This window comes from Taeniopygia guttata, chromosome 12, assembly GCF_048771995.1.
Source record: "Taeniopygia guttata chromosome 12, bTaeGut7.mat, whole genome shotgun sequence".
Lineage (NCBI taxonomy): Eukaryota > Metazoa > Chordata > Aves > Passeriformes > Estrildidae > Taeniopygia > Taeniopygia guttata.
This window is the reverse complement of record NC_133037.1, coordinates 10,037,838-10,065,356: the sequence shown is the minus strand read 5'-3', so window position 1 is coordinate 10,065,356 and position 27,519 is coordinate 10,037,838. Positions and strand designations below refer to the sequence as shown.

Genomic DNA, 27,519 nt, shown 5'->3' with positions numbered 1-27,519 from the left:
TTTTTTTTTTTTTTTTTTACCCACTTTATTTATGTGTGTGTTTCTATAAACATTTCGATTACTGGACATTTCATAAACCGTAAAAACAAACCTTCCTGCCCTCAAAATGCAATCTAACCAGCTTTTTGGTCAGACACCAGCAATGCTGTCAGGGCAGGTAGGTGGTATCCCTAAATAACCTCCCACTGGGCATGAGCCAGCAGCACACTGCCTCAGATCCTGAGCCTCTGAGCCATGGAGGCAAGACAAATTTAAAGACCTGGTTGCTCTGCTACTTTAGGAGCAGGAGAAAAGTGGGGTGAATAAAGAATTTCCCTTGGTGGAAAGTCAGGGTGTGATGGAGGGGCTGCAAGATCCAGATCAGAGGCAGTGACCTTGGCAGGCTTTGGGGCAGCCTCGGGGCTGTGTCAGTGCTGGGGATTGAGACCACGGCCCAAATGCTCCTTCTTTAATTCCTTCCATCCTTCCCATGGCCCAAATGTTCCTTGTTGCCTTGTTTGCCAGGTGCAGCAGTGAGCAGCGGGTGCTCACGCCTTCCATCTGCTTTGCTCACGGGCAGGGCAGAGTTTGTGGGTGCTGACTCCTTGGGGCTGTAAGGCACAACGGGGAGGGCAGGGGGGTGTCGGGGTGGCAGGGGAGGCCCAGCCCAGCCGGGTGAGCCAGCACCGAGTGCCAGGCACCCCCGTGTCCCGGAGGGAAGCACCGAGTGCCAGGCACCCCCGTGTCCTGGAGGGAAGCACCGAGTGCCAGGCACCCCCGTGTCCCGGAGGGAAGCACCGAGTGCCCCGTACCCCGGTGTCCCGGAGGAAAGCACGAGGGAAGAGAGCGGCACAGGCACTCTCAGTTGCCCAGGTTCATATCTGTGCCGTGGATGAGCCAAACCAGGCGGAAACAGATGGCCAGGAACCCAGTGCCCAGGAGATCACCCAGGGCAGTGAGGTAGGGGATGGAGAAATTATCCGGGTCCAGAGCCTTCCTCCACATCAGGCGCACAATCAGGTCGGCCACGTAGAGCAGGATCCCCACCTGGGAGAGCAAGACAGGAGGGCAGAGAGAAGGTAACACACAAACCCTGGGCTCAGAGCCACAGCCATGGCCAGGGAAGCAGAGCTCACAGGGATCACTAAGCCTTCCACCTTCCCCAGAGAGCTGGGGTTCCTCACTGGGATGGGATGGGATGGGATGGGATGGGATGGGATGGGATGGGATGGGATGGGATGGGATGGGATGGGATGGGATGGGATGGGATGGGATGGGATGGGATGGGATGGGATGGGATGGGATGGGATGGGATGGGATGGGTGTAGCTGGCTCCTACCCTTTGGCATCACATAACGCACAGTGCCACAGCCCTCTGCTGCCAGCCACAAGTGCAGAGACCCTGCTTGAGCTGTTCACCAGCACTGCCTGCCCAAACCAGAGCCCAGCCACCAAAAAGCATCTCCCAAAGGTACAGTTCATATTCCCATGCCTTGAATGGGAGTGCTCCCACTCATTCCACCAGATGAAGGGGTTTTGTGAATATGCAGGCAACCCCAAAGGACAAGTTCGTAGCCAGACTTTTTTCTCTTCATCCTTCCTTTTTCCGTTAAAAATTCAGATCATGTCTACTTTGTTTTTCCTAAAAGTCTCAGTGGACAACTGGAGTTTGAGGCAGTTTTACATCAAAGATATCCCAAGCAGAACTGACATGTTAAGAAAAAAAAAAATCTTTTTTTTTTTCATCTCAACAGTTTAAAAATCTTTGTTGTGATTTCTTTTAATTCTTATTTCATTCCCGATTCTGATAACAGATGGCAGAAAAAAAATACTGCAGTTAAAGATTAAAGACTATCTAGTTAATTGAATTAAGAAGGGAGAGAGAATTTGCACCTCACATCTCTGGTCCCTCCATGGGAGACCACAGCACATCACGAACCAAAGCCTGAGGCAGCATTTCTAAAGGTGAAAACTGCAAGCTGCGTTGGGAGAAAGGGAGGAGGAGAGATGGGGGAAATAAATTAAATAACAGAATCACAGAAACTAACGCTGGCTGGAAACTTTGAGAGTTTTACACAGATCATTTGTCTTCCTTAATTCAGGATCAAATACATCCACATCTTTCCTGATGGAAAATTTGTTTAACTTGTGCTAAACAACCCTCAGATGGAGATGTCACACTTAAAGCAATCATCCCCATGTTTTTTTTTCCCCTCCCATTTTTGTTTTTACCAAGGCCTAACATAAATCTGCCTTTTTCCATTTGAAATCCATGATTTCATGTTTCCTCCCCTAATGACCACATAGCAAATGTTATTCTGTCCCTTCCTACAGAAATTTGGCAGTTTAAAGGCCGTTAACCAGACTTTTCTCAAGTCTCTCTACTGTGAACTAGCTAACCCCAGACCATTCAATCACTCCTCTGAGCTCATGTTTTCTGGGCCTCTGATCTTGGGCTTCCTCCAACTGACCCAAACTTTCCCTCCAATCCTTTTTCCTTCTGTCTTTCTTTATAAAGTATAACAGAGGGGAGAAAAGGGCCAGGCTGAGTGTACCCTCCTCCACTGGCCTCCACAGGAATCTTTCAGGGTCAGCGGTGTTGCTGGGATGCTGCTCTTTATGCTGTCATTTACTCTTTGTTTTTTCATGCTTGGCTTTGGTTGAGGAGTTACCTCAATGCATAAAAAGAATAAATATTTTCCTTTAAACTGTGGCTGTGCTTCTGGGCTTGGGGCTGTGCAAAGGTTGAGAAAAACTGATTGCTTACACACACAAGGAATTCACCGTCAGACACAAGGCTGCTTGTAAGGCAAAGTGAGAGTCAGCCACCTCATCATGCAAATTAATGAATCACTCATTTAAAAGGGCACGTGAAGTCAGAGCCTCTGTGAGTTCAGGCAACAGCCACATGCATTTCTGAGTGCGAAAAATAAAATTTACAGGGCAGGAAAAGCAGCAAAAGAGAACAAGCAGAACAAATCAGATGATCTGCCCATTGCCTACCAGGAACTTTTACTTTTGAAGATGAACTGCTCAGGGCCTGGGTTTTCTCTTTGTGTTTTGCCCACATGGCCCTGCCCAGAGGGATTCCCTAGGTCTTCACCCTAACATCTGACAGTGGTTTCCAAAATGGGTGGGGAAACCTGCTGGCTGGAGTTCACTGCTTCTCACCTCGCTGGGGTGACTAGTGGCAGTACTTGGAGCTCAGAGACTCAAGGAGTGAACATTTTAAAACAAGGTACTTCTTGCTAAGTGTGTCTCTGCACACTTACTGCAGCTCAGTGGATGCTGAGAACTTTTTCCTCACTCACCCTAAAGCACAGCTCTGCTCATGTGGGAAACTACAGCCTGGCAATTTGGGTGAAGTATTACTGGAGCTACAGAATGTACATGATTGTTGGCAGAAGCACATCTGAAATGGCAGGGAACAGAGGCTGCTGCTGAATGTTTTACTGTGACTCCTCTTTAACCTGGAGAATGCTGGCTTTATGTTATCTGATAGATTCCTTTTGGATGAGAGCTTGGGGTTTACCTGCAGCAAAGCAGCAGCCAGATAGAACATCACAAAGGTGAAGGACAGGGACGTGTGGCCTCCCTGCAGCAGATGGATGGTGTAGAGGAACACGAGGTGCCCGGGGATAACCAGGAGGAACAGGACCCGGGCTGACTTGGAATTCACCCCTGCAGAGCACAGAGACAGAAACAGGGGTAACAGCAGCTGGGGAGGGTGAGGGGAGGACAGGACACTGTATATTTTAATGCATAAACCCGGGGCTGCACCCTCCCACCAACCTCATTGCTAATGCTTTCTCTAGATCACACAAACATAGGAAGCATCTGCAGGATCAGCCCAGCAGCTTTGTCTAGCACTGAAACCATGCCAAAGGCTTTGTGCTCTGTGCTGATCCACTCTGATTCTTGCAAACATTCCTCTCAGCTGCTCTCTGCCTCCCACAACTTCTGCTCTGCCTCACTGCAGCAGATTTTCCCAGTTTATAGTTTAATCTAGCACTAACTCTCAACCTAACAGGGAAAAACAAGAGGAACTCTGTAAAGACAACAGAACCTGTGGGAATCCAGGGCTTCCCTCTGGCTGCCCTGGAAGGTCTGGGACCCTGGCAGGGGTCAGAAACCCCCCTGGACAGAGCCCTCAGAGACACTGTCTGTGATCTCTGTCCATGGAAAAGAGTTTTCAATCTTACAGGATGAATTACAAGCTCTGAGTGTTTGATATGAGTAATAATTAAGTGTGGCACGGGTGCAAAATTAAAATTTTAGGATTCTAGATTAGGGGTTCAGAGGGGACAAAATGGAGGAAATTGGGTGTGTCTTGTCCTTTTCCTCCTTCTTCATGCCCTCCATGTTTCACTGTGGTGTTGGCATTTTTCTGTTGGTTCAGGCTGGGGATACACTGTCCAACGTAGGTGACAGATATTGGCACGTTATTGTAAATACAGCACAGGTAGTTTCTGGTATTTAATGTTTGTAACATCCCACTGAGGGCAGAGCCCCACACGCTGCCCTGCAGGACAGAGCTGCGGCAGGGCAGCAGAACATGTTAGAGATAAACAGAATAAACAACCTTGAAACCAGCACAGACGAATTATGGCTTCTGCTTTGGCAGCGGGGCAGAAAGACGGAGACTTTCTACAATCTTGGAATCACAAATGCCACAGATTCCGACAAGAACCAAAATTGAGTTTTGCTGATGCTTAAGTATTTCCAGTGCTGAAGATAGAGGAAATGCTGATTTTCAGCAAGATTATGGTCTATTCACTGCTCTGTCCACAGGTGATGGCTGTAGGCTGGCCATTAAAATGACTTTCTGTTAGATCAAATCTAAGATTCTTTTTCAATTACTTTCTTTAGAGCTCCCTGAAGGCCACTTCCTTTGCATGCCAGTGAGCAAATATGCCTTAAGCCTTTTTTTCATGCTGCCCACTGCAAGGATATTTCCTCTCTGATCTGAATATTCTCTGAGGAAGGGGAAAGTTCTGCCTTTGAAACCCAGCTAGTCCTTCACCAGCCAGGCTTGGGAATGGAGCTCTCTGTGATGACAGAGCTTGAGACATGGACACCAAGGGTTCAGTGTCTACCTGATGAGAAGAATGTAGTGCATGGGTTGGGCCAATTCTGCCTCATTTTGTATGGCAAAACCCCAGGCATGCTCCAGAAATGCAGGAATGTAGAAATTCGGCTAGCTTGGATGGCAACCAGATTCCCTCCAACACCTGTGAGGACAAAACACAGAACACCTGTAAATCACCTTCACCACAGCAGGAAACATCAGTCCAAAACCTAGCCTGAGGTGAGTCAATCTGCATTCACTGAGAGCAGCAGTGAGAGAAAGAGAAAACCTCATCCCTGCATCCCTAGGGGTGCTGCACTATTCACTTTGCAGGAACAGCTCCTAAAATTCACGAAGGCTCCAGTAATTGTATTCTTCTGACTGCTGGCTGAAAACATTTTCCCTTTCTCCCCAGCACTGGATGTAAATGCCACGTGGCCTCTGAAGATGATGTAATTGCACCTGGCTGGACACAGTCTGTGAGCAACACCTGGGGAAAGCAGTTCAGACGCTGCTCATGGACACTTCTTGGATTTACTCACTCAGAGAAATATTATTGTTCAAAAGACAACAAAACATCACAGAGAGTGATTATATGTCTGTCTGAAGTACCTAACACACTTGGTAAATGAGAAGGAATCATGAGAATGAATTAGAACCCAAAAATGTTAGCCAATTAAAGTAAATTGATTCATTCCAGACTGATCAATTGTAGCAATCATGAAAAAGCAGCTACATTTTCCAGTAGGAAATAGAAGGATAATGATCTGTGGAGCAAACTTCCACCACCCTAAGTATTTTCAGGGTGGAAATGCCACAGAAAAGATAACAGTGAGCCAGATGCTACAGGCTTCTCATGCTTTCCCTTCCTTGGAGAAAAAAAATCATTATTAAATGTGAGATTTTCCAGATAGGAATCAAAGTGAAAATATTCGGGCTGTCTCACTGTAGCTGAAGATGGGACCTGGACCATGCACTGCTACGCTTTGAACATGCAGAGTGAAGAGCTGCCTGTGCAAAGACACAGAGCTCTGCACAACTCTGCCAGCAGCTCTGCCAAACAGGTCACCTGCCCCACAGAGCCATGTCTGGGGCTGTCCTTGCTCAGCTAAACGGATGTTGACTTCCCAAGGAGGCTCCTTGACCAACCATGCTGGAAAGGCTTTGTCAGCAAGGCAGTTGTCTTTATGCAGATCCAGGAAGGTGGCAGCTGGGTGACACCCTCTGGCACTGCAACAGGACATCGTGCTTTGAGGGTGGCAAAGGTGGGTTTCCCTTGGAATGGGCTTGTCCTACAAGAATGTTATAATAGCAGAAAAATAAGCTAGTGGATCTTCAGTGATACCAGGATGCCCAGCAGTTTGTGCTGAGAGGTGTGTGTATACTGTGAATATAAATATAAACATACACACAAAACACATTGATATATATATATATATAAATCCAATTATATCCAATCCATGCATATAATCTTTCAGATACACACACATGTATAATCTAATTAGATTACTAGTTATCAACATTCTGTATAGGGGATGATTGCACCACACAAATTACTGAGTGGAGGGAAGGAAACAATGCAAAATGGATTTACTGTGACATCCTAGTAGGTTTGATTTTTATGAAAAGTGTCAACGCAGCTCTCAAAGATGCTGTTAGCCTTTTTGCACAGCTCTGTCCTCACTGCTATATTGCTCAAAACATAAGCAGGAACATGATGGGGACCAGCAGCTTCACTTCCACTCGTGATGGGAGCAGGGACCTGGACACTGATCTCTGTGTAGGGGCCATGGTGGATGCCAGAAGGCTTGGGAGGAAAGGGAGGTATAAATACAAGCATGCACAGAACCCCCATGCCCAACCTACCATTAATCACAGGTGTGAAAACTGCCATGCCTTCAAAGTTTGGGTCAGTTACAGTTTTGTCCAGGATGAGCCCACCAATGCTGTTAAGAAAAGAACAGCAAATGAGGTTGGACCAATCTTTTCCCAGGGCAATTCCTACACTGAAAATAGCACACTGACATGGGTTACTGCATCTGCCCCATTGCCAGGGCTGGACTTTCACCATGTACTCCTTTTACAGCTCAGTTTCCCCCTACAGAAAGCATTACAGATTTTGTTAACAGCATAATGAGTTCTGAAGGACCTCCTTGCCCACACCCAAGCAAAACTGGTAGCAGTGAGGAAAGCATTATCATCCTCCCACAAAGTTTTGTTACACTTTTATACTAGACTTAGCAGGTTTTAAAAATTCTCTTCCAGATCTCAGCTGAAAGATGTAGCACAGGAAGAAGGAACTACCTGGCTCTACATTTACCAGTATTTTCTCTTTACAGCTGGATAAGAATGAGGTTGAAGCCTGACAATTTGTGATGATCATCATCTGTGTTTAGTTTCCCAGCTTTCACCCCTGTGGTGCCTGGATGTGCGAATGAGACTTAGAATTATTTGCTTTTTCCAGTCCTTTGGGGGCTCCTTATCAGCTGTCTCACAAATAAGAGAGACAGACTGAAACCCTTTGGCACACTTTGTATCTCCTTTATACAGGACTGAGAAGGACCAGAGGCAATCTAAAAAAAACAAAAAACCTAAGAATCTTCTCTGGCAAGAGGATATTTTGCAGAAGAAGGTGCTGCAGCAGGTGGCACACAGTACTTCAAAATTTTACAGAATCATAAGAAAGTCTGTTGGAGAGTCACCAATGGCTGGGAAGCTCTGGGCAAATACCCTCCTGCTGTCCCCTGCCTGTGTTACCTTTGGTGGCCCTCTGAGTGAGCCCAGGGTGCCTCTGCAGTGTGCACACAGGGCTGGGAGCTGTGCCTCCTTTACCTGCTGATGCTCATGGCAACAATAACCGGCTGCCAGCCAGACTTCAGGACTTCGGCCAGGGAAGGACTTTGCTTGGCAATAGCAACCCAGAGAGGGATCATGACAATGAATACAGCACAGATCAGAGGAGAAAGGTACTTCACATCTGTCAAAGAAAAGAAATCTTGAATTAAATACCCGAAGCTTCACTGGTTGCTAAAATTGTAATGCACAAAGATGGGAAGAAATGCAGCAGGGCTTTTGCTCCAACCAAGTTATGTTAGAGGAAAAATCACATGAAGCATGATAGTCCCCACAAAACCACCTCATTCCACCACAGAAATCCATAATTAATCCCTGAAATTCACTGCTAGAGGATGCTGTTTGAAAATCAGCAGGATTCAAAGCAAGTTATATTTGAAGACGAACAACTCTCCAATTCCATCTCCAACTAAGAAAGACAAAAAGTTACAAAATTTCTGCCTTCAGGGTACAAATCAAACAGCAGGGCAAGAGGGAAACTCCTGTGTGGAAGCTGTATCCCACTTAGGGCAGACACCTCATACCTTCACCTAACACAAGAGGTGGGTAGGAAATACTTTAGGAGGCAAGCTGACAGAATTGCTGAGCAGCTGGTCTGCTCTATAGGAACAAATGTTCTCTGGCACGTATAATCCAGTTAAGATCTGGGATTTCTTTTGTGTGAGCTTGCATGTGTTTCCATTAGGTGCTTCTTCCATTCAGCAGAGGCATTGCCTTGGAGTGATCATTAAAAGCAAAGAAATTAAAAAATAAGTAGATGTGCAGCACTAAAAGAAAATAAACATGACTCAGAAGCATGAGAAACACCTTCGAGCAATGGGGCTGATGCCAACCCCCTTTTGATGCAAAAATGCTTCTTCACCAAAGCTCTCCATCTGGTGTCTGAGCTGGGGCCAAAGGCAGTGGGATGTAAGGCTGGCTTTGCAGGTAACCTGGGAGATGAAGCAGCTCAAAGTGTGCATTTTTAAAAACACCATTGCCAGGGCCTTGGGCTACCTGGATGCGACAGCACTGACGTGATGGCATCTTCTGTGCTCATCAAAGGCTCTTACACAAAGAGGTGCAACTCTTCATCAGTGGCTTCAGTGGGCACTGAAATGCAGCTCCTCCTGGGAGTTAAGAGTTTTGTCAGTGCCCTTTACCCTCTGGAGTCATCCAGGACAGGAGGGTTGTATGATAGACTTAGCTGCTGTACTGGATCTCTTACCCACACCACATGTTGTTTTGAGCAATTAATTCCTTCTTAAATAATGCAGGCACAGAGCACAGGAGTTGATCAAACCTTATCAGAGCCCACAGAAAGGCTCCTGGTAGGATGAATGGTCTTCAGGCTCCACATTCCAGTTCTGCTACATTCTCTCACAGGCAGCCCATAAGCAAGCTGAAACCTTTTGGCACAGTTTGTATCTCCTTTATGCAGGACTGAGAAGGACCAGAGGCAATTTAAAAAAAAATTAGAATCTTCCCTGGCACGAGGATATCCTGCAGAAGGAGAAGGTGCTGCATCAAGTGGCACACAGCACTTCAAACTTTACAGACTCATCAGTGTTTTTGAAGGATACATATACATTTTGGTAGGACCCAGAAGTTTTTAGAGTGTGACTTGTACCTCATTACACACTGGGCAGGGAAATGGATTTGTTCAAGCACCATCAGCAGAGCTATCCTTCTACCTGCTTCACTTCATGCTCCCAATGACTTGGTGTCTGTGTGCTGACTATTTTCCATCTCAAGAGGGTCTTTAAATTACTCTGGCAACTCCAGAAATGCTCTCTGGTCACAGCCATAGAGGTTATCATGTTGTTCTGCCCTGTGCTCCCTGGGAGATACTATCTGAGGCACAGCAACTGAAAGTGAGATTAGCTTTACAGAGACAGATGCAATAGCATCATGGAAAAATCCTATTTAAAAAAAGCACCTCTGAAGCTCAAGGAGGACAGGATGGAAGCGAATCATAGGCCTCTCCCTGCAGTGTGTGCTCCTTCACTCCCTCACTTGTTCTTGCACATGGAATGAGTTATGCAAACTGAGAACAGCTGCCTCACTGCTTCTGCTCAGTCTGAAGGAACAGTTTGGGTTTCAAATGGAACTGAGTGTGCCGGATCTTTTTATTTTCCCATTTCTGTTCTAGCTTAGGCTCACGGTAAACAGCCTAGCACTTAAAAAGCAACAGACATTTATCACCAATGTTTTGAACTTCTGAGGGTCATCAGGTGCCCAAGACTTTGGCAGCCAGCAGCACAGCTAACCCCAGACCACCATTCCTGCTCAGAGTCCTGCAGGCACAAGTGCTGCAGATACTTCCCTCCAACTGAATATCTTGTTCATCCATGACTCTCCACGTGAGAGGATACAAGAATATCTTACTAGAGCCAAACCCCTGGAATTGCCTTGTGAAGAGGGACCTGCTATTACCCATGCACAGGAAGTAGTATTGCTTGGCTAGTGACGGACCGAGGAACAGAGTCAGTGTCACATATGTCAGCCTTCTGTTCCAAAGCTGCACAATACATGTTGGCCATTTCTTTGACAAATCCCAGTTGTGTTTACTAGGCTCTGCCTTCCAGTTTGTTACTAAAAGACAGTCTGGAAAAAAACTCTTTGGTCATTTTTCTACCCCAGTGGCATGACAGCCTCCATTCTGAAACATGCCAGAAATGCTGAGGCAGCCTGCAGTAATTTCCCAAGGATGTGTGAGCTCCTTTGCTGAGCTGCAGTTCCCTGCTGAACACTGTACCTATGTATTTGAAGAGTGTGCTGCTGATTCCTGCGAGGAGGGAAAGGGTTATCAAATCTCCCAGGCTCGCTGCTATGGGTGTGGCGACATTGTCTGGATTGATCCCAACTTTCCTTGCTCCAATGATCACACCAATCATCACCAGACCTAGAGAAGACACAGAGCAGGCATCAGAGAGAGCATTTGGCTGTGTTTTACCCCAGAGCTGCTGTTCTGGCTCCCAGAGGGACGTGGGGGTCTAAGAGAAGCAAGAAGCAGGTTACCCACAACAGCACCACACAGCTGGAGACTGGACACCCCCAGGAATTTGTCCTTTTGTTTTCACCAACCTGAAGTGCATGACTCTGTCCTTATAAACTGCACCAAGGGCCCAGAGGCACACAAGCGAATTCCAGGGATCAAAGCAGAATACCAGCAGGCAGCCCAAATGGAGAAGCTCCCCTCCTGAGCAGCCTAATCTTTGCTGCCTTGAAGCAGGACCAGGCACGAAGCACACTCATAGATAAGCACGCAGCAGGCATGCAGCAGCCTCTTGGTGCCATCCCCTCCTCTGGATTCCACAGCACAAAGATATTTTCCATATTAGACTGAAATTTCTCAAAGTTTGAATCACCAAGGAGCAACGAGCATCCTTACAGTAGCCTGCATTAGCCTTTCAGCCCAGGCACCAGACTGAGCCCTCGTGCCCCAGAGCCTTTGGGGCTGCTTTAATTTGCACTGGATGAATATTGATGCTGTGAGCAACTCCAGAGTCAAGGGGTCATGGTGGTGGCCCACATCTCTTCCCTTGTCCTCTGAGGTACACCTGCAATATTGAGCTGCTTTCCAGCATTGCTAGGGAGAAGAGAGGTTTTACTTGTCCAAGTAAGTTTAGGAGCACAAACCCCAACCCCTGATGAAGATGTGGGAATCCCTCAGCTGTCAGATCTCTCACAGGCCTGTGGAAGAAGCACCTGGAATAAGCCCTGGCCAGGCTCCACTGCTAAATAGCAAAGGCAGCCTTGAGAATAAGACATAAGACATCCCTTCAAAGTCCTTCTGCAGCTGACAGACTGCACCAAAGGAAGCCCAAGAAATGGGGATTCCCTCCAGCTCACAACCTCTCTGTGCCAGTCTGCACAGCCCCTCCAAAGCTGATCATGCACAGGAGCATCAGCTCTAGCCCAAGAAATGCTACATATGCATCTTCCCTGATGCAACATCCCTAACACAAAAACACATCCTCACACAACATGACACATCCACAGCAGCCCTCCCAGACACCCACGCTCCCCTCCCCTCAGCACAGTTCATGCTGCTTCCCTCCCTGGCCATAAAAACAGCAGCTTGCCACCGTGCACACCCACACACAGGCTGCCTGTGACCGTGTCCAGGGCAAAAACTGATGTCAAACCTGAGACAGTACAGCAGCAAAGCCTCCCTGCACCACACCAAGAAGGGAGATTGTAGGGAAGAGTAATGAAAGCTGAGCTGCTGGTATTTAACAACTGCCTCATCCCACGTTTTTCATCAAAGGTATCTACAACCAGCCTTTGATTCCAGCTTCGGGATATGCAGTTGTTCTAACGTGTCCCTTTCATTTAGGAAACTTGCAGCATCCTTTGTGCCAGCTGCTCTATTCAGGTATCATGCTGCCCTCGTATGGCAGATCTACAAACTGGAGATCTTCAGGCCACACAGAGCAACTCCTGCTGTCCAGCCCACCACATTCCCCTGGAAGAGGAAGGGCCAGGGGAGAGGACTGCCAGCTCAGAGCAGGCAAACTGCGGGGCTGGCCACAGCCCTGCTCAGGGTTTGGGGTGACCCAAGCCCATCTCGAGCCTGGTCTGGATTTGTCTGCTGACAGACCCTCCATGCCCTGGGTGACGTTGTTTCACCCTCCCCTGGGAAAGGGCCGGTGTAGGTGGCTCATGTGACACCCAAGGGACACGGAGTGGGGGTGTCTGTACAGCCATGCACAGCTTGGGGCATTTTTCACGTGTCAGGTGAAGCACACTTTGCTGCCTGTGGATGCCAGTGAGCCACAGATCATGGGAAGAGAAGCAAAGGCAGGATGCAGAGAGGATGAAAGCAGCAGACACAGCTCCCTGCATCCCTCCTCCTCCTGCCAGACCAGACCATGCCAGTTGGGCCTCCCTGGTGGAACAGGGACAGCTCATTCCCCACCTGAGCGCTGCACGTTTGGTCTGAGGGACCAGAACCACTCACCAAGGGAAAGTGCAGCTATGAAGGCCGTGGTGACGCTGCTGGCACACAGCACAGCAGCCTGGCTCAGCTCCACAGAGCCCTTGGAGATGGCTCCCAGGATCACAGCAGCGACAGCAGCCAGCAGTCCCACCACGGTGGCCTGGACCTGGGGACAAAGGACAGCTGGTGAGCACACATCTTCTCCTGGCAGCTCTACACGGCTGCAGCACTGCCACACAGCTTGGAGGGCAGAGCCTGGCACAGATGCTGATTGTTTGAGGATTTAAACAGCATCCCTGCAAGGCTCCACTAGATCAGAAAAGAAATCCTGAGAAAGTTTGGAGAAAATCTCTGGGGGGCTGCAAACGGCAGATAACACTCCAGCAAAAGACACTGCATCCATCAGCAGAGGAATAGCCCTGGTCAAGACAAAAGTGGGCTCCCCATCAGCTCTGCACTCCTGGGAGGCTTGGAGCTGTGCAGGGAGATAAGGGAAAGCACACAGACACATGCTGCCAGCCCTGAGGTCTTGCCATGTGCAAACTCTAGGCTGGCTCTGGATTTTAACAGGCAGAAGAATTGCCTTTACAAGAGGCAATTTCTCCCATCTCTCCCCTCCTGGCCAAGGTCGATTCCCACACACTGCCAGTAAATGACAGGCTTTATCCAGGGGCTGCTGTGAAACAGGGATTGTGCCACAGCTCCTGCTGCAAAAGGAGTTTTATTAGTTCAGTTTGTCCACAAAGGCAACGAATGTCTAGATGTGTTTTACAGCTAAACTACAAGCTCTGGGGCCACAAAGAGCTTTATTGGAGGTCAAGTCCTGGCTCTGCTTGGCTGTGTTGAGAATACCTGCCCCAAATCACCAGCCGTGCATTCAGCACTGCTGGAACAGATGCTGCTGGTCTGCAACGCAGCAAGAGAAAAGGGACTTTTTCATCTCCCAGCTGAAGTGACTCACCTGGATAAGGGCTAAATTGCAGGTGGCCATTTTCCATTGTTTCTGGGCATCATCCATCTGCCCAGTGTTAGCCTAGGAGTAAAGAGAGACACTCTGAAAAGCTGTTTCTGTGGTACAGGTGGCTGCTGAAGACAGTTTCACCTGCTCCCTGGGGGAAAGGGGCTGTCAGAGAGAGGCAAATGCAGGTCACGATGTCCCACCCTTCCCTGCACTTCCTTCTTGACACTTTCCACCAGCCCAGTGTCCCAGGGGCATCAGAGGCTCACACTGCAGGTGCAGAGGTGTTGCAGGGCACCCAGGTAGAAGTAAAGTGGGCATATCCACCACAGCCCACACAGACAAAAAGCTGAACAAATTAAACTATTTTTCATCCTTTATTCCCCCTAAATTGATCTCGTAAGGTACAATTTCTCCTGAGGCATAATGAAAAAAAAGACCAAGGTAAACAAAATTGCTTAGGGGGATAGAAGAGATCAAATACAGAACAGCAAAAGCTGCTGCAGGCTCCAAGAAGCCTCAGTCTGCTCCCCCCAAGGTAGGATTGCTGGGAAGCCCTCAAGGATCAATACCCACAGAAAAGCAATCCAGTACTGAAGCTGACAGCTGTGGAGCCCTGGCTTTGTCTCCTTCATGTGTCACAGGGCCCCAAATATCAGCAAATGGCCACCCAGGGATTAATTCACCTTCAAAGTGCAGATGGAAGTTCTCTGTTCCAGTTACAAAATGAGGGCAAACACATTATTTTAATGCTCACACCCCACTAGTTTCTAGTTAGCAGAAAAGGGCATCTCTCATACACAGTGTGATTACATAAATGAAGAATCTCCTGCTAATCACCCCTCTCCCAGCACTCCCCACCAGCCTGTTAACACTCACAGCAGTGGAGAGCCTGGATGCCAGTGTCATCTCCAGATTACCCTTCAGGCCAACCAGGGCAGGAACCAGGATGAACACTTCTGTAATTGTCCTGAACACGTCCCAGTGCTGCAAGGAGACAAAGCAATGGCCTCAGTTTGTGGTGCTGCCCAGCCCAGGGCAGCAGGTTCTTGTCTCACCACCTCCAGGTGCCCTGTGCACACAGGGGCAGATGCTGCCCAGATGCATTTTATGTTTTGCATTTTGGGAAGGAAGGAATTTTCAGCTTGCAGTATTCTTTCTCATCTCATGCACAACAAAGCACTACCCTAAAGAGGAAGGAGCTTTCCTTCTAGGGGCAACAGAAGATTTTGGAAACCCACCAATTAAAACCTGCCTTTAGCATCAGCCAAGACCAACGTTAAAAGTAATTAAGGTTCACAAGGCAAATTTAATAGAGCATGTTCTCCATCCTTTGCACTGACACTAGAACCTCTGTGATTAGAACCTCTGTGACTAGAACCCAGGAAGCTCTACTGCTAACCAAACTCTTAAGAACAAAAACAAAGATCTGGAAAATTATCCCACAACAAGAAGCTGTGTCTGTCTTTTCTTACCAAACTTCTAGTCAAGCACCTAAGACTGGTGAGGGGAGGGAATGAGATTTTTGCATCTCTTCTCCACAGGCAGTTCCTAAATCTTCCTGTTACCAAGCACAATTTCAGTACAGCTGGAAAAATGTTTTGAATTAAGATATCTCATAAGCCAGACTGCTGGGCCAATACCTTGACTGTTGTTGCTCCTCTGAAGCTGAACTGTACAAAGCTGTTGAACCAGCTGCAATGTCAGAGACAATGTGAAAACGTAAGAAACTTTTTTAAGTGACATGTGTTCTCTAATTTTTGTACCATACAGTGCCCAGGAATAGAATTCATTTCTCCTCCGTGCATTCAAGGGTGTTGGCAAAGCCCTGCTGTAGCCAGAGAGGTTTAAATCAGGATGAAATCACAGAATGGGGCCACTCAGCATGAAGGAAAAGTAATGAGCCCAGCATCCAAGAGCAGAATACAAGGAAAAAAGGGTGGCTGCAATGAGTCAGATCAAAGGCCCATCTAACCCATCCTTAGCTCTGCCAATAATCCAATTTGGGTGTATAAAACAAGAAGCTACAAAAATGACAAGTAAATGGGATAATTCTCCTGTGTATTTTCCAGACTATGACTATGTGCCACAGGGTACTGAACTGGTGGGGGTTTGCTGCACAATTCCCAGTGTTGAAAGGCTTTCTCTTTCAGGTCCTCATCCAAACTCTCCCCTCCAACCCATGTGCCATCCTGTGGCAAAGATTTTCATCCTTTAGCTGCACATCATGTGAAGGATTTGTTTGTTCTTTCCAACTTGTCACTGGCTAGTACCCACTGTGGTCCTGAATTCTGGCACTAGAGGACAAAACAAACCAGCACATCCCTACCCACCTTTTTCACATCCACTGGGATTCTATAAACCTGAATATCCAGGTGGTTGGACAGACACAAATGGTGACACATTCGGCTGCCAGGCTGTTAGGAAATACACAGAGGGTGTAACAGCTTGGTGTTTTTCTCTGGCTGTGCCATGGGAAGCTGCAGGAAGCTGTGGGAAGGTGGTGGTGTCTGTCTGCTGGGAATTCATCACAGCTTCCTTCTCAGTCAGGATGAATGAAACTGGGGCTGAGCCAGTCCTGAGCATGTGGTGAAAGGCACCTCAGAAGTGCAGATAACAGGCAAAATGTTATAATCTATATAAAAACGGCACTTTTCCAGGCAGTGCTGGAAACAGGCACATTTCAAAATGTTCAAGGTGTGTTACTGTTGCATAAACAACCAACAACACAAAAATTGTCCCCTTATTTGACACACTACAGTTTTGTTTAAATCTGTTAACGTGGAACTTAAATACCTGAGAAAAGCTGGGGGTGGACATCTCTTTTAAAGATTCATATTCCCCCCTCTCCTCTCTCTTTAATTAAGAATAAAGATCCAAACACATCTTTGATATCTTCCAAAGAAAGAGGAGGAAACACAGACTTTGCAGTCACAATGTAAAACTCCCCAATCATTTAAAGCACAGAGGCATGCAGAAAATTCATGCTTAAGACCTTGCATATTTTGCACATAAAAAGACATAAATAGAAAGCAGCAGGAAAATTCAACTGTTTGTATTTTCTGTGCATGCCACCTTTGGGAAATATGACTTTGGTATACCTAGGTACAGTCCAATACTTGTGACAGAATAGATTTTGCAGGTTTCAAGCCATGAGAAGTTTCAGCATATGAGGTATGATTTTTTTGGGACTTTGCCTTACATATAATTACATCTGAAAGCTCTGAACAATTAATAATCACACAACTGTACTAATTAAAAAAAGCTGACTTAATTGCCTCTATTTGAGTCTCATTAGTGACTCACCTAGAGCCTAAGGAAAGATTCTTAATGATTTATACCACAGGAGCCAGGACTTCATTGTGTTAGTGACTGCAGAAATACAGAATAAACAGATGATGCCTGTGCCATCAGCTTGCAGGACTGCCAGCTGGAGGAGTGGTGAGTGGGGCAGTTTGGAGCCATGCAGGCAAGGAGATGCCTGAATGAAGACACCTGGACAAAGCCTAGAAATGTCTCTGTCCTTTGAGATGAAAACTGGCCTAGAAAGAACAAAAACATTCCACGCAGCATTGCAAACCCACACAGGCAGATACAGAGCCAGAGAGGGACCCTTTCCCACTTCACATTTTCATAACGGAGTTTCAGCCCTAGAACTCGGCTCTGAAGAAGTTTGGTTAATTCCATGTCCTACCCATGGCAGCTGGATCTGCTCGTGGGGTCCCTCAGAGGAAGAGAGGTTATCATGGATGCACTGAGCCAGCCCCCAGCCTCAGTGCAGCCCCCCAACCTCAGTGCAGCCCCCCAGCCTCAGTGCAGCCCCCCAGCCTCAGTGCAGCCCCCCAACCTCAGTGCAGCCCCCCAGCCTCAGTGCAGCCCCCCAACCTCAGTGCTGGAGCTCCTCACACTCTCCTCACAGACCCAACCTGTCCTGTTGCCTCCCAAGGACATCCCATGGCAGCAGCTCAGAAGCCTCAGGGGTTTTCCATTACTCTGAACAAGTCAACAGAAAGATCAAAATATCCTAGAGTACAAAATGCAAGCCAATTCAAAATCCTTTTCAAAGCTAATCATCTCATGGGCTTTTGTCAACAAAGAGATGTCTTATATCTGTGACTTTTATTTGGACTGTGTCCCACTCCAGTGGTGTGGAAAGGGAAAAGTAAAGGGAAGCTTTCCTCCTGAATTCTCTGGTTTGAAATCTGATCAGCCAGCTTCAATATGATTCTTCACCTTACTGTACAAAAGTGGGCCAAACACTGGCAGGGCCCTGCAAGGTCTCCAGCAATGCCAACCAGCCCAGAATTCAGATGGACCAGTGGGCCAAGGATCACTGGAACAGAGGCAAAAATGTCCAGAAGGAAAAAACCTGTGCTGTGCTATCAGCCCTGCAGAGAGACTGCATCCCCTGCACACTCAGGAAGAGAAAATGGCAAACATCTACTTCTTTGGGCATCCTTTTCCTACAGCATGGGACACCCAGGTCTGAGCCTTGGAGTCAACTAGGCTAGATAAATCTGTTCTGTTGATTTTTCTTTTAAACAGCAATATGAACAGTTCTTGGTTACTCATCCCAGAGTAGATCAGAAACTGCTAAAATCCTGAGAAGTTTGACAGGATACAAATGAGCAATTTACACTTTGTTCTCTTTACAGCAATATGAGCCCTGCAAAAGACAGCATCAGCTGGACTCACAACACAGAACCAAGTTATTTCAAGATATTTTGTATGCATAAAAGAAGGGCAGCAGGATTAAACTCAGTATTATCTATGCTTTAGATACCATCCTTAAGCTTGCCCATATATCTCCCTGTCCAAGGAAGACACAGAGTTTCCTAAGAATGCTTTGCAGTCACTAGGGCAAAACATTCCTTAGCCAGAAGAACCACTAGAAAATGGGCAAACCACAGGCTCCTGGACTTGAAAAACCTGTAGTTTCAGTATGTGAGCCCTCATGCCTGGCAATATGAGTCTTATGGGACCTGGCCTCGAGCAAACAAATTTAGTGTCAGGTTTTAGTTGGACAGGACTGTGATTTTGTATCTCTCACACTTGCAGGAAGTTGAAAATAAACAGCTCAAAGACAAAGAAGCACCGAAGAATATCCCAAACCTTTAAAGGCTAAGATCTCTGCATTTTCCCAGCTACTGGTTTTGTTTTTAGCTGTGGGGTTGTTGGTACCATGGTAGCTCACCTCACTAAGTGCCATTTGTGACTCTCAATGCACTGGGCTCCCTCCTCTGGGAGCTGAACCCATGGACTGACTGTTTATATTTCAATATACTTCACCAAATTATACACTTCCTGTGATTGTGGTTTACACCTGACCCCATTTCTATGAGTCAAGTGAGCAAATACTAGATTGCACATTGTTATTTAAAGGACAGTTGCAATGTACGCACGCATGGCCTGTGTTTCTCATCAGTTTGGATGCAGTTACATTTTTGGACACAGCTCAGTTCTTAGCAAGTGAACTGATTTCTTCTAGACAAAGACCTATTCACTCTAAGGTACAGAGTGGGTATGTGCTACGTCTTTCTCCTTCTTTGAGATAAATGCTAACTATCAACATAACATCTTGGGTAGTTTGAGAACTTCTGTAATGCTGCAAGACAGGTCTGTGCCTAAGCACTGCACCAAGTGGAGATGACAAACACAGGCCAGCAACAGCCTGTGCCACTCCAGTTAACCCTTCTTGGATATTCCTTGTGCTTTCTTTAGTTCGACTTCTCTGCCTTCTTTGTTTCTTCCAGCGCTAGAAAAAAACAAGCAAGGTATTGTCTTTCCAAACATTCATGTATCCATATTTAGCTCATCCTGTGGTATTAATGCCAGAGAATCCAATGTACTCCAGTGAGCTCAGAGTGTAGGATATATCCTTGGGAAACTCTGCCAGCCTTTTGATTTGTAAATCTACCAGCATTTGTAAATCTACCAGATCAAATTTTGCATTTCTATTTGTGCCACCAGTATAAAGAAAAACGGATGGGATAGATCCTGGTTGGGGCACAATGGCGTAAATGCTGCAGCACTCCCCAGCAGTCAGGGGAAGTTATTCTAAATTTATACCCACCTCAGAGACGGCCCAAGAAGCACTCAGTTTGTAGGTAATGCTAATCATTTTATGGTGGCATGCCTCTCATCACAGTATCTAAATGCTTTCTAGACCAAAGATTATATTAGGTTGTTAGCAAAGACCTGAAAGCATGAACTTGCCTCTAAGTAAAACAGGTATTTAATAACAACCCTGACCTAGATCTCCTTATCAGCAATTTTTGAAGAAATGATATCATGCAACAGGGGAATATGCTGCAGCCTGATCCAGCTGCTTCACAGGAGTCTTTACCAAAAAGTGTTTAGCTCCACAGAGAAAAGGGAGCACCCAGTCTAACATAACCACCAAAGTGCTAGGCAGCCATCTGAAAACCAGTATCCCACATCACAAGGAACCCAGCTACTGATCTGAAGGAGATGGATGGTGTCCCTCCAGCACAGAACAAGCCCACAGCCATACTGCTGTCTGGCTGCTAGGACCACACTCATTAAAAACAAAATGAGGTCAGAGCCTTAGCCCACCCTCTCACTACAAGTTGCCTAAGCACAGGTACCTACTTGAACAACATCCATCAAGAGGCCAGCAGCTACCATTCCCAAGCCAGCCAGAAGGAATGGCACAAAAATCTGGGAGGCAATGGAGAATGAAGTCTCTGGGAGAAATCCACTGGCTGACCTGGTCAACTTGCAGGTGAAACCTCTCAGCTTCTTGCCATGGAAGCACAGTTCCAGCTGTAACTGGGTGACCACCATGGTCACACGCTGTTACCCCATGCTCAGCAGGAAAATGGAGGGAGATTAGGACATGACACAGATCCTCTTTGAAGCTCTCTCCAAAGCCAGAAGGAATGTTTTTCCTCAAACCACAGCAACGATGCCAAATTCCTTTAGTTTCTTCTCCTCCTAGGAGCACGTCCAGATGATTGCAGCAAGGGTATCCTCCAAAATTGGTTCAGCTGGGTTGAGCCCAGGTGGCAGCAAACTCGATGGACACAATTTCTCTGATTTATATCCAGGGGGAAATTAAAAAAGAGAAGAGAAGATTGTAGAGATGCTTGTGGACGAACAGAAACGAGCCCACACCCCATTCAGCTCCCACCGCTTCAGTAAAAACCAGTAAGACCTGCTCAGGCTACAGCACTGAAAGAGTAACAAGTCATACAAGAATCCCTCAGCGTGCTCAAACACACTGGTGTCCTTTCTCCTCGGGTTACATTTCTCGTCAGAGCGCGGCGCGCGTTTGATACGATGGTTTAATGTGTAAGCCTGCCGCAGAGCAGCCCAGCTCAGCTCCCTCGCACCCACCACAAGCCCTGCTGGACTTCCCTCACTGTCCCGAGGCCGAGGAGCTGCGGAGTTACCAACCACGATCCATTCTGCACTTCTCCAAGGTGAAGAAAGGTCAAGGGAAGCAGGAGCCCACGTTTCTCTCAGCTGACGGCATTACGCAGGTCTCGTCCCCAGGCAGGTGACACAGCTGAGCCGCTGGTGACACAAGATCTGCCCTTCTAGACCCCGGCCCCTCGTGTCGCTCCGTGGTCTTGGTGGGGCAGAACAATCAGGCTGTGCCAGCTGTACCTCTGAATGACTGGCTCTCAGGGGGGAAAAAAGTTCAGAGAAGCAGCCAATAAGCTTCAAAAGCGAGCACCCTTATCTGCTGTCATCACTTCAACTTTCTGCTAGTTTGCAAAGGCCAAGATAAGAGTCCTAGCTGAGCTCATTTAAGGTAGCTCCATAATCTCTCTGCACGACAGGCAAGGGAGAGAAAGGGCACGCCGTGGGCTGGTCACCCTTCTGCTCCAAAGTGAAACACGCTGCTCCTGCATGCTCCGGGAAATACTGTCTTTGAGAGAGGGGGTCTCACCCCAGAGGCTTCATGGTTAAGGAGCTTATACAAGGTAAAAATTAGAGCTGTACCATGGCTACATACAGCCAAAAAAAATTTGTATCCTGCTCTGTAAAGGTTTGAGCTCAAAGTCAGGCATACAGGGAAAAGAGTTATGGTATTATGCCTAGGCTCCTTTCTAATAATTATTTTGGGCAAACTAATTAAATCAGAGGGTGAGAAAGCTTTAAAAACTACCTTTTAGGATGGATCAACCCCTTCCTTCACATTCTCTGCAGAGAGGAAAAGGCTAATGGCTCGTGGACTCTGTCCTTGTGGCAGGGTCCCCAGCACTGCGGGGGAGTTGGAGGGAACATGACATGCTTGCAGCTAAATTGGGAACTGAGGAAGCTCTCGGCTGTTTAGACAGTGTTTCTTTGGTCTGAATTCACACCAACTGAGGTGACAGAGCAGATCTCCCTGGAAGCAAGACAGAGCAGAAAACAAATGCAAGCTACAGAGGCTTTGTCCTTCGATGTTTTCTCGGCTGTTCTTTTGGTACAGCCCCTAAAACCTTCTCCACTCCCAGCTGTCTTGGTGTGTACATGTGTCTCCACCACCTAACAATGGTCCAGTTAGCTGAAAGCTAACAGGAGAGCACCTTTCAGCTAATCTAACTGGAAAAAGAGTCCCACAATATCTGGAAGAGTCAGGTTAATAACAATCCTGTAATAACTACACATGACCCAAGCTCTTTATACCAGCTGGGAAGAGAGAAATGACAGTATGAAGGCCCAGTTCTAGTTAGTCATTCACAGAGGCTTCAAGGAAACAAAAGACAACTTCTTGACAAAACTTCTGGACAAAATCATAGGTTTTCCAGTTCTAATAATGTGCCTACTTAGTCCCATATGTCACTGTATCAGCTAACTGGATTGATGACAGGCAGAAGCATTAATGTAAAGGAAATATCAATGAGACTGAATGACTCAAATGACATTAAAAAACACAGCAGCAACACATCCTGTACTAAAGCGTCAGCCTGACAGGGTTTATGAGTTTATCACGCTCCATCTCTCTCCTGCTAAGCAAGCACCATAAAAAGCCCTCAACCGATAAATCAGTATGCAGAGAGGTAATTGGTTCAGGTGACCCATGTGTGTACACTGGGCCATTTTATTATGCATTTAAGGAGCCTCTGATAAAGAGCCATGCCATATTTATCAGCAGAGAGATGCATCACATTTTCCTGGTGAAGAAATATACCTTATTTGTCCAGAAAACATGCATCAGGTTTGAGAAGAATGAGAGCATTGATCAACAGTGGGAAAAGACTAGCTAGTGAAAAGACTAAAAAAAAAACCCAACAGCTCATGGCTGTGCCACTCAAGAAGGCAAAACCTGGAGAAGTGCACTGCTGCCCTTCTCTGCACACAGATATATCCTCATGTTGCCTGCTAGTCAACAAGTAGCACTTTGTTGGAGGACAGAAACAACCTCTTGTGTGAGTCCTGACCCTGATCTAGATCCCCCATCCACCAGCAGAGTACAAAAAACAGAACAGAAAGATGGCAAGTGTCTGAGAGCACAGTTTCATACATACCCTGCCATCCCTGCAAAGAGGAGACAGGAATGACAGAACGTTCTCACAACGTGGCAGAGGTGGCAGCAGGCAGCACTATTCCAACACCATGGGCCCACGGGAGAACAAAGCTTTGTCCCAGCTGCTCAAGCACCACCACTCCTGACTCTGTGAGCTCTCTGTTACACCAAGCTGTGTATTTTTGTTTCTAACCTGCTCTTCTCCTCCCCACTTTAGGACAGGGCAGAGAAGAGAACTTTTGTGGAAAGCTGGAAAGCAGGCAGATGGAGAGTGCCTGGGGCCCAGGGACTCTCAGGGATCCCCACTGGTGTCCCACAGAAACAACAGCAGCAGCCAGGCAAAGGCCAGGACTGCCTCAGGAAGGAAGGGCAGCACAAGTCCTTGATGAGATGTGCTCAAGAGTCCATGGTCGTGCACAAACAGCCACTGTGCTAATTGCCAAAAGCCACATTTCCTATGAGATGTTGCATGGGTTGATTTCCCATACTTTAAGCACTACTATGATGGCTTTTAGTGAGCTCTGTATTTGCAAAACCAGAAAACAGACTTTTGCAGTTTCAGAGTAGAATGAGGTTTGCTTCACATTCTGTTCATGTTAGTGGCTCAGTTCCCTCTAGGGAAAAAAAACTCCCAGGGAAGAAACATTGAAGGAAAAGTCCTCCTCCAACATCATAAACCCATCTGCAATCCATTTCACACTTTAATAACTCACAGTAGGAAGAAACATACATTTAATGTCAGAGGTCCATAGGAACAGGCAGCTCTAGAAAGTCTAAAAAATAAAAACGGAAGTGGCTGCTCAGTGTTCAAGGCTCTTGGGAATAATGTCCAAGGAGACAAAAATTAGTTTGACACTGGGTTCTGCATTTGCCTGGTGTTCCGTGATCTGACTAGACATTCTGCTGGGTATCAAGTACATGCTAAGGTCAGTTAAGGATACTGTGTCACTCCTAAGCCTTTATAGCTCTTCTAGCTCAGGGAGATCAGCCTTGGGTTAATGACAAAGGGACACAGCTCCACATTTGTGAAAGTTGTCAATGTTAGCACTGTAGCTTCTGTGTCACTGTATCAGATAGGTCAGGGTAGTTTGACCTCACAGCTAGTTAGTCAAATAACAAGGTTAACAAAAAGGCATGCTGTCAGAGGAACCCAGAGTGCAAAGGCATGGCAATTTATAATCAGCTTTAAACTGTCTAAAATTAGGTGCTGATCATTGCCTTAAATGTCCGTATTGCAGCAGCACAGGAGGAAAGGTCTTATCCTGATCCCCACAGTGGCAGGAATGGGACTTCAGGAATTCAGGTCTTCTGCTGTGAGGCCTTAGAAAAGGATGTGGTGCACAGGCAGGGCTGAGCTGTTGTATGAAATGTTAACAGTGCTGGGCTGGCTGGTGCCTTGTGCAAGGAAGCAGCGGGTGCAGGACTGTCCAGAGCTACATCCACGAGCGATGTCACCACTGTGTCTGCTGCAGGACAGCACTGTGCCACCCCAGGCTGTCCTCACCCACCCTCTTCCCAGGACCAAGGCGAGATCTCTGCATATTCCTAATCACTGATCAATTAGGACTCCACATTCCTAGTCAACCTTCATGTACTCTTTAGTACCGTGTCCTCTTTTTTATCCAGAGAAGGAAAGGCACCAGAAAAGCACCACGTCTCTTGAGAACTGCACAGCACATAATAGCTGACTTTGAGGGACATGCTGGCACAGGAAACTTCTGCAAATCCTCCCTTGCTATGCCATTCCCAGACCAAATCCCCTGCCTGTGAAGAAAAGTCCCCCACTTATCCCACAACAGGTATGTCAGATGAGCTTCTTCCCCTTACCTGAACATAATCCAAAACCATGCCCGCCAAGACCATGCCAAGCCCAGCTAGGAGGTATGGCAGGAGCACTTGCAGGCAAATTGAGATTGCTGACTCTTCCTGTGCCTTTGCCATGGCTGCTTTCTCCTCAGCCAGCAGCTTCTGCTGTGCATGCAGAGAGAGAGAGACATCCTCTGCCTCCTGGCTGCCAAGTCGGCTCTCTCTGTGTTTACCCTTGCTCTTTCCTTTGTGCCGGGATCTCTCTCCATTCCTAGACCTGCCCTCTTTTCTCCTCTGCCGGACTTCATCACCCTTCATGGTGGCTTTCTTGAATCACAGTTTTTCTGAAAAACAAAGTCAGAAACAATGAGATAACAAAAAGAAGTATCAGGTAGGTGGGAGACAGGAAATTCTGTGGTACTGTGTGCACTCCTGAAGGCAAGCTACCACTTACTCCCCAAACCCAGGATACTCTGCTGGCCCAAACACTAGTATTTAGTTTACCTTCAACTTTGTATAGTGCCAAACCAATCTCCCTTTATGCAGTAGCATCTCTTCCTAGGCCTGTGCTCACGCTGCAGTGCTTGCTGTGCATCCTGGCTGCTCCCCTGAGAACTCCCACAAGAATGCAGAAGGCGCTGCACATGGCCTGAACTCTTGACCTACCAGCTCTCACACTGGGAGTCACAAAGAACTTATGAGTCCAGCAGAATCCAACCCTTTCCAGGACCTGACCCCTAGCCAAGAAATGGGAAAAATCGACTTCTTTATATCCTAGCATCCCACAGTCCAGCAAAGGACTAGGGTCAAGGTGTGTACTGTGCTTACTACCTAGCATAGCTGTCCACCACTCCTCAATAACAAGACAATTATTTGATCTTCATGCTAATCTGGATACTTTTCCTTCCTTTTGTGCCTTAGGTGACACACATGCACTACATGACTAATCCATCTACAGAGAAGTTGCCATGACCCCACAGCATCTTACAAGAAAAAAATAAACATGCAAAATTCTAACCGGTAGCCCTTTTGTTGCCATCAAATCTCTTTTCTTGATGGAACTGTCACTCACACTGCCTGTCCCATTGTTGACCCAGGCAGTGCCCCAACTCCTTCACCCATCACCTCCTGCCAACCCTCATCTGGATTAACCTCTGCCAGATGTTCTCTGATGCTCTCATTTTCAGGATGGACCCCTAACACGCCGGGGCCCTGCGCTACCCCAGGCACGACCAGCCCCCTTCTTGCCGCAACATCTGGAGAGCGGAGGGAACAGCTGGGGAGGGGAAGGGAGGGAAGGAGGGAGGAAAGACGGGCAAGCCCAAGTCCCGCTCTGCGGGAGGACGGACCGCGGCCCGGTGGCTGCGCGGCGCTTACCGGCTCGGAGAGCGGGCGGGGCGCTGCCCGTGCCGGGGCTGTCCCCGCGGGGCCGCGGGCGCGGCCGGGGCGATGCGGGCGCGGGAGGCTCCCGCCACATCCCGCCCGCCCTGCGCGGGGCCGCGGGTTCGAGCCCGGCCCCCGCCGTTCCAGCCCGGCCCCCGCGGGTTCCAGCCCGGCCCCCGTGGGTTCGAGCCCGGCCCCCGTGGGTTCGAGCCCGGCCCCCGCGGGTTCCAGCCCGGCCCCCGCCGGTTCGAGCCCGGCCCCCCGGGTTCGAGCCCGGCCCCCGCCAGTTCCAGCCCGGCCCCCGCCCGTTCCAGCCCGGCCCCCGCCCGGGAGGCGGAGGCGGTGCTGTCAATGGCAGTGGCCGGTCCTGCCCCGCACCGCGGTCCCCGCTCGCCCCGCCACGCCCGCAGCAGCCCCGGGCCCCTCCCGGTGCCCCCCTTTCCTCCCAGCAAGGACGGGGGTCGCTCGGGGGTCCGCAGCACCCCCCGCTCTCCCCCCGCCGCTCCCGGAGCCCGGGGAGGGCGGTGGGGAAAGGGTGGCAGCTTCCAGCGTGGGCAGCGTAAACAGGAGGCTGCAGTGAATAGCTGCGGAAAGACGTTTCCTCTGTTTGGGTTCGTCGGGGTGGTTTTTGTTGGGTTGGTTGGCGGGTTTTTGTTTTTTTTTTTCTTTTTTCCTCCTCATTTTGGCATTTGCAAGAGCTCGCGTTGCAAGCTTCGTGTGCAAAAGGCTGCCTCCACCGCCAGCAGAGTAAAGCTCCCGTTGTTTGGGATTTTCTCCCCTTCCCCTTCTGAATCAGCGTGTTAGAAACGTGATTACAGCATTCATTTAAGCACAAAAATCTCATTAAGCACTGGGCTAACCGCACTCATGCAAGTCTCCTGAATCATGCAGCTCAAATTTCCAGAACAATTGAGGATATTAAATCATACCTCAGTGCCAGGGCAAACTTATATCCTGCTGAAGTCTCTCTGATGTCATGCTACGCTAAAGGGCTCTTAAGATAAAATGGTGCCCCTGGCTCAAAGCAGGGCACACCAAAAGGAGTTGAAGGTTTTTGGAAGGGGCAG

At 47.9% G+C, this 27,519-nt stretch overlaps 1 protein-coding gene across 5 annotated transcripts; it reads right to left on the bottom strand.

Annotated features, from left to right (window-relative positions):
* On the bottom strand, positions 1-27,519 carry SLC41A3 (solute carrier family 41 member 3). 5 transcript variants are annotated; one of them, XM_030283098.4, is made up of 11 exons: positions 27,382-27,519; positions 25,091-25,413; positions 14,662-14,769; positions 13,786-13,857; positions 12,846-12,990; positions 10,638-10,784; positions 7,880-8,024; positions 6,914-6,993; positions 5,076-5,210; positions 3,512-3,660; positions 1-1,026 (listed from the first exon to the last, which is right to left on the bottom strand). In XM_030283098.4, the coding sequence occupies exons 2-11, from the start codon at positions 25,385-25,387 to the stop codon at positions 841-843; spliced, it is 1,464 nt and encodes a 487-aa protein (XP_030138958.4). In that variant the 5' UTR covers positions 25,388-25,413; positions 27,382-27,519; the 3' UTR covers positions 1-840. The 5 variants fall into 5 exon arrangements, with proteins under 5 accessions (XP_030138958.4, XP_030138957.4, XP_030138960.4 ...); XM_030283097.4 differs by lacking the exon at positions 27,382-27,519 and adding an exon at positions 26,447-26,617; XM_030283100.4 differs by lacking the exons at positions 25,091-25,413; positions 27,382-27,519 and adding exons at positions 20,395-20,837; positions 21,202-21,456.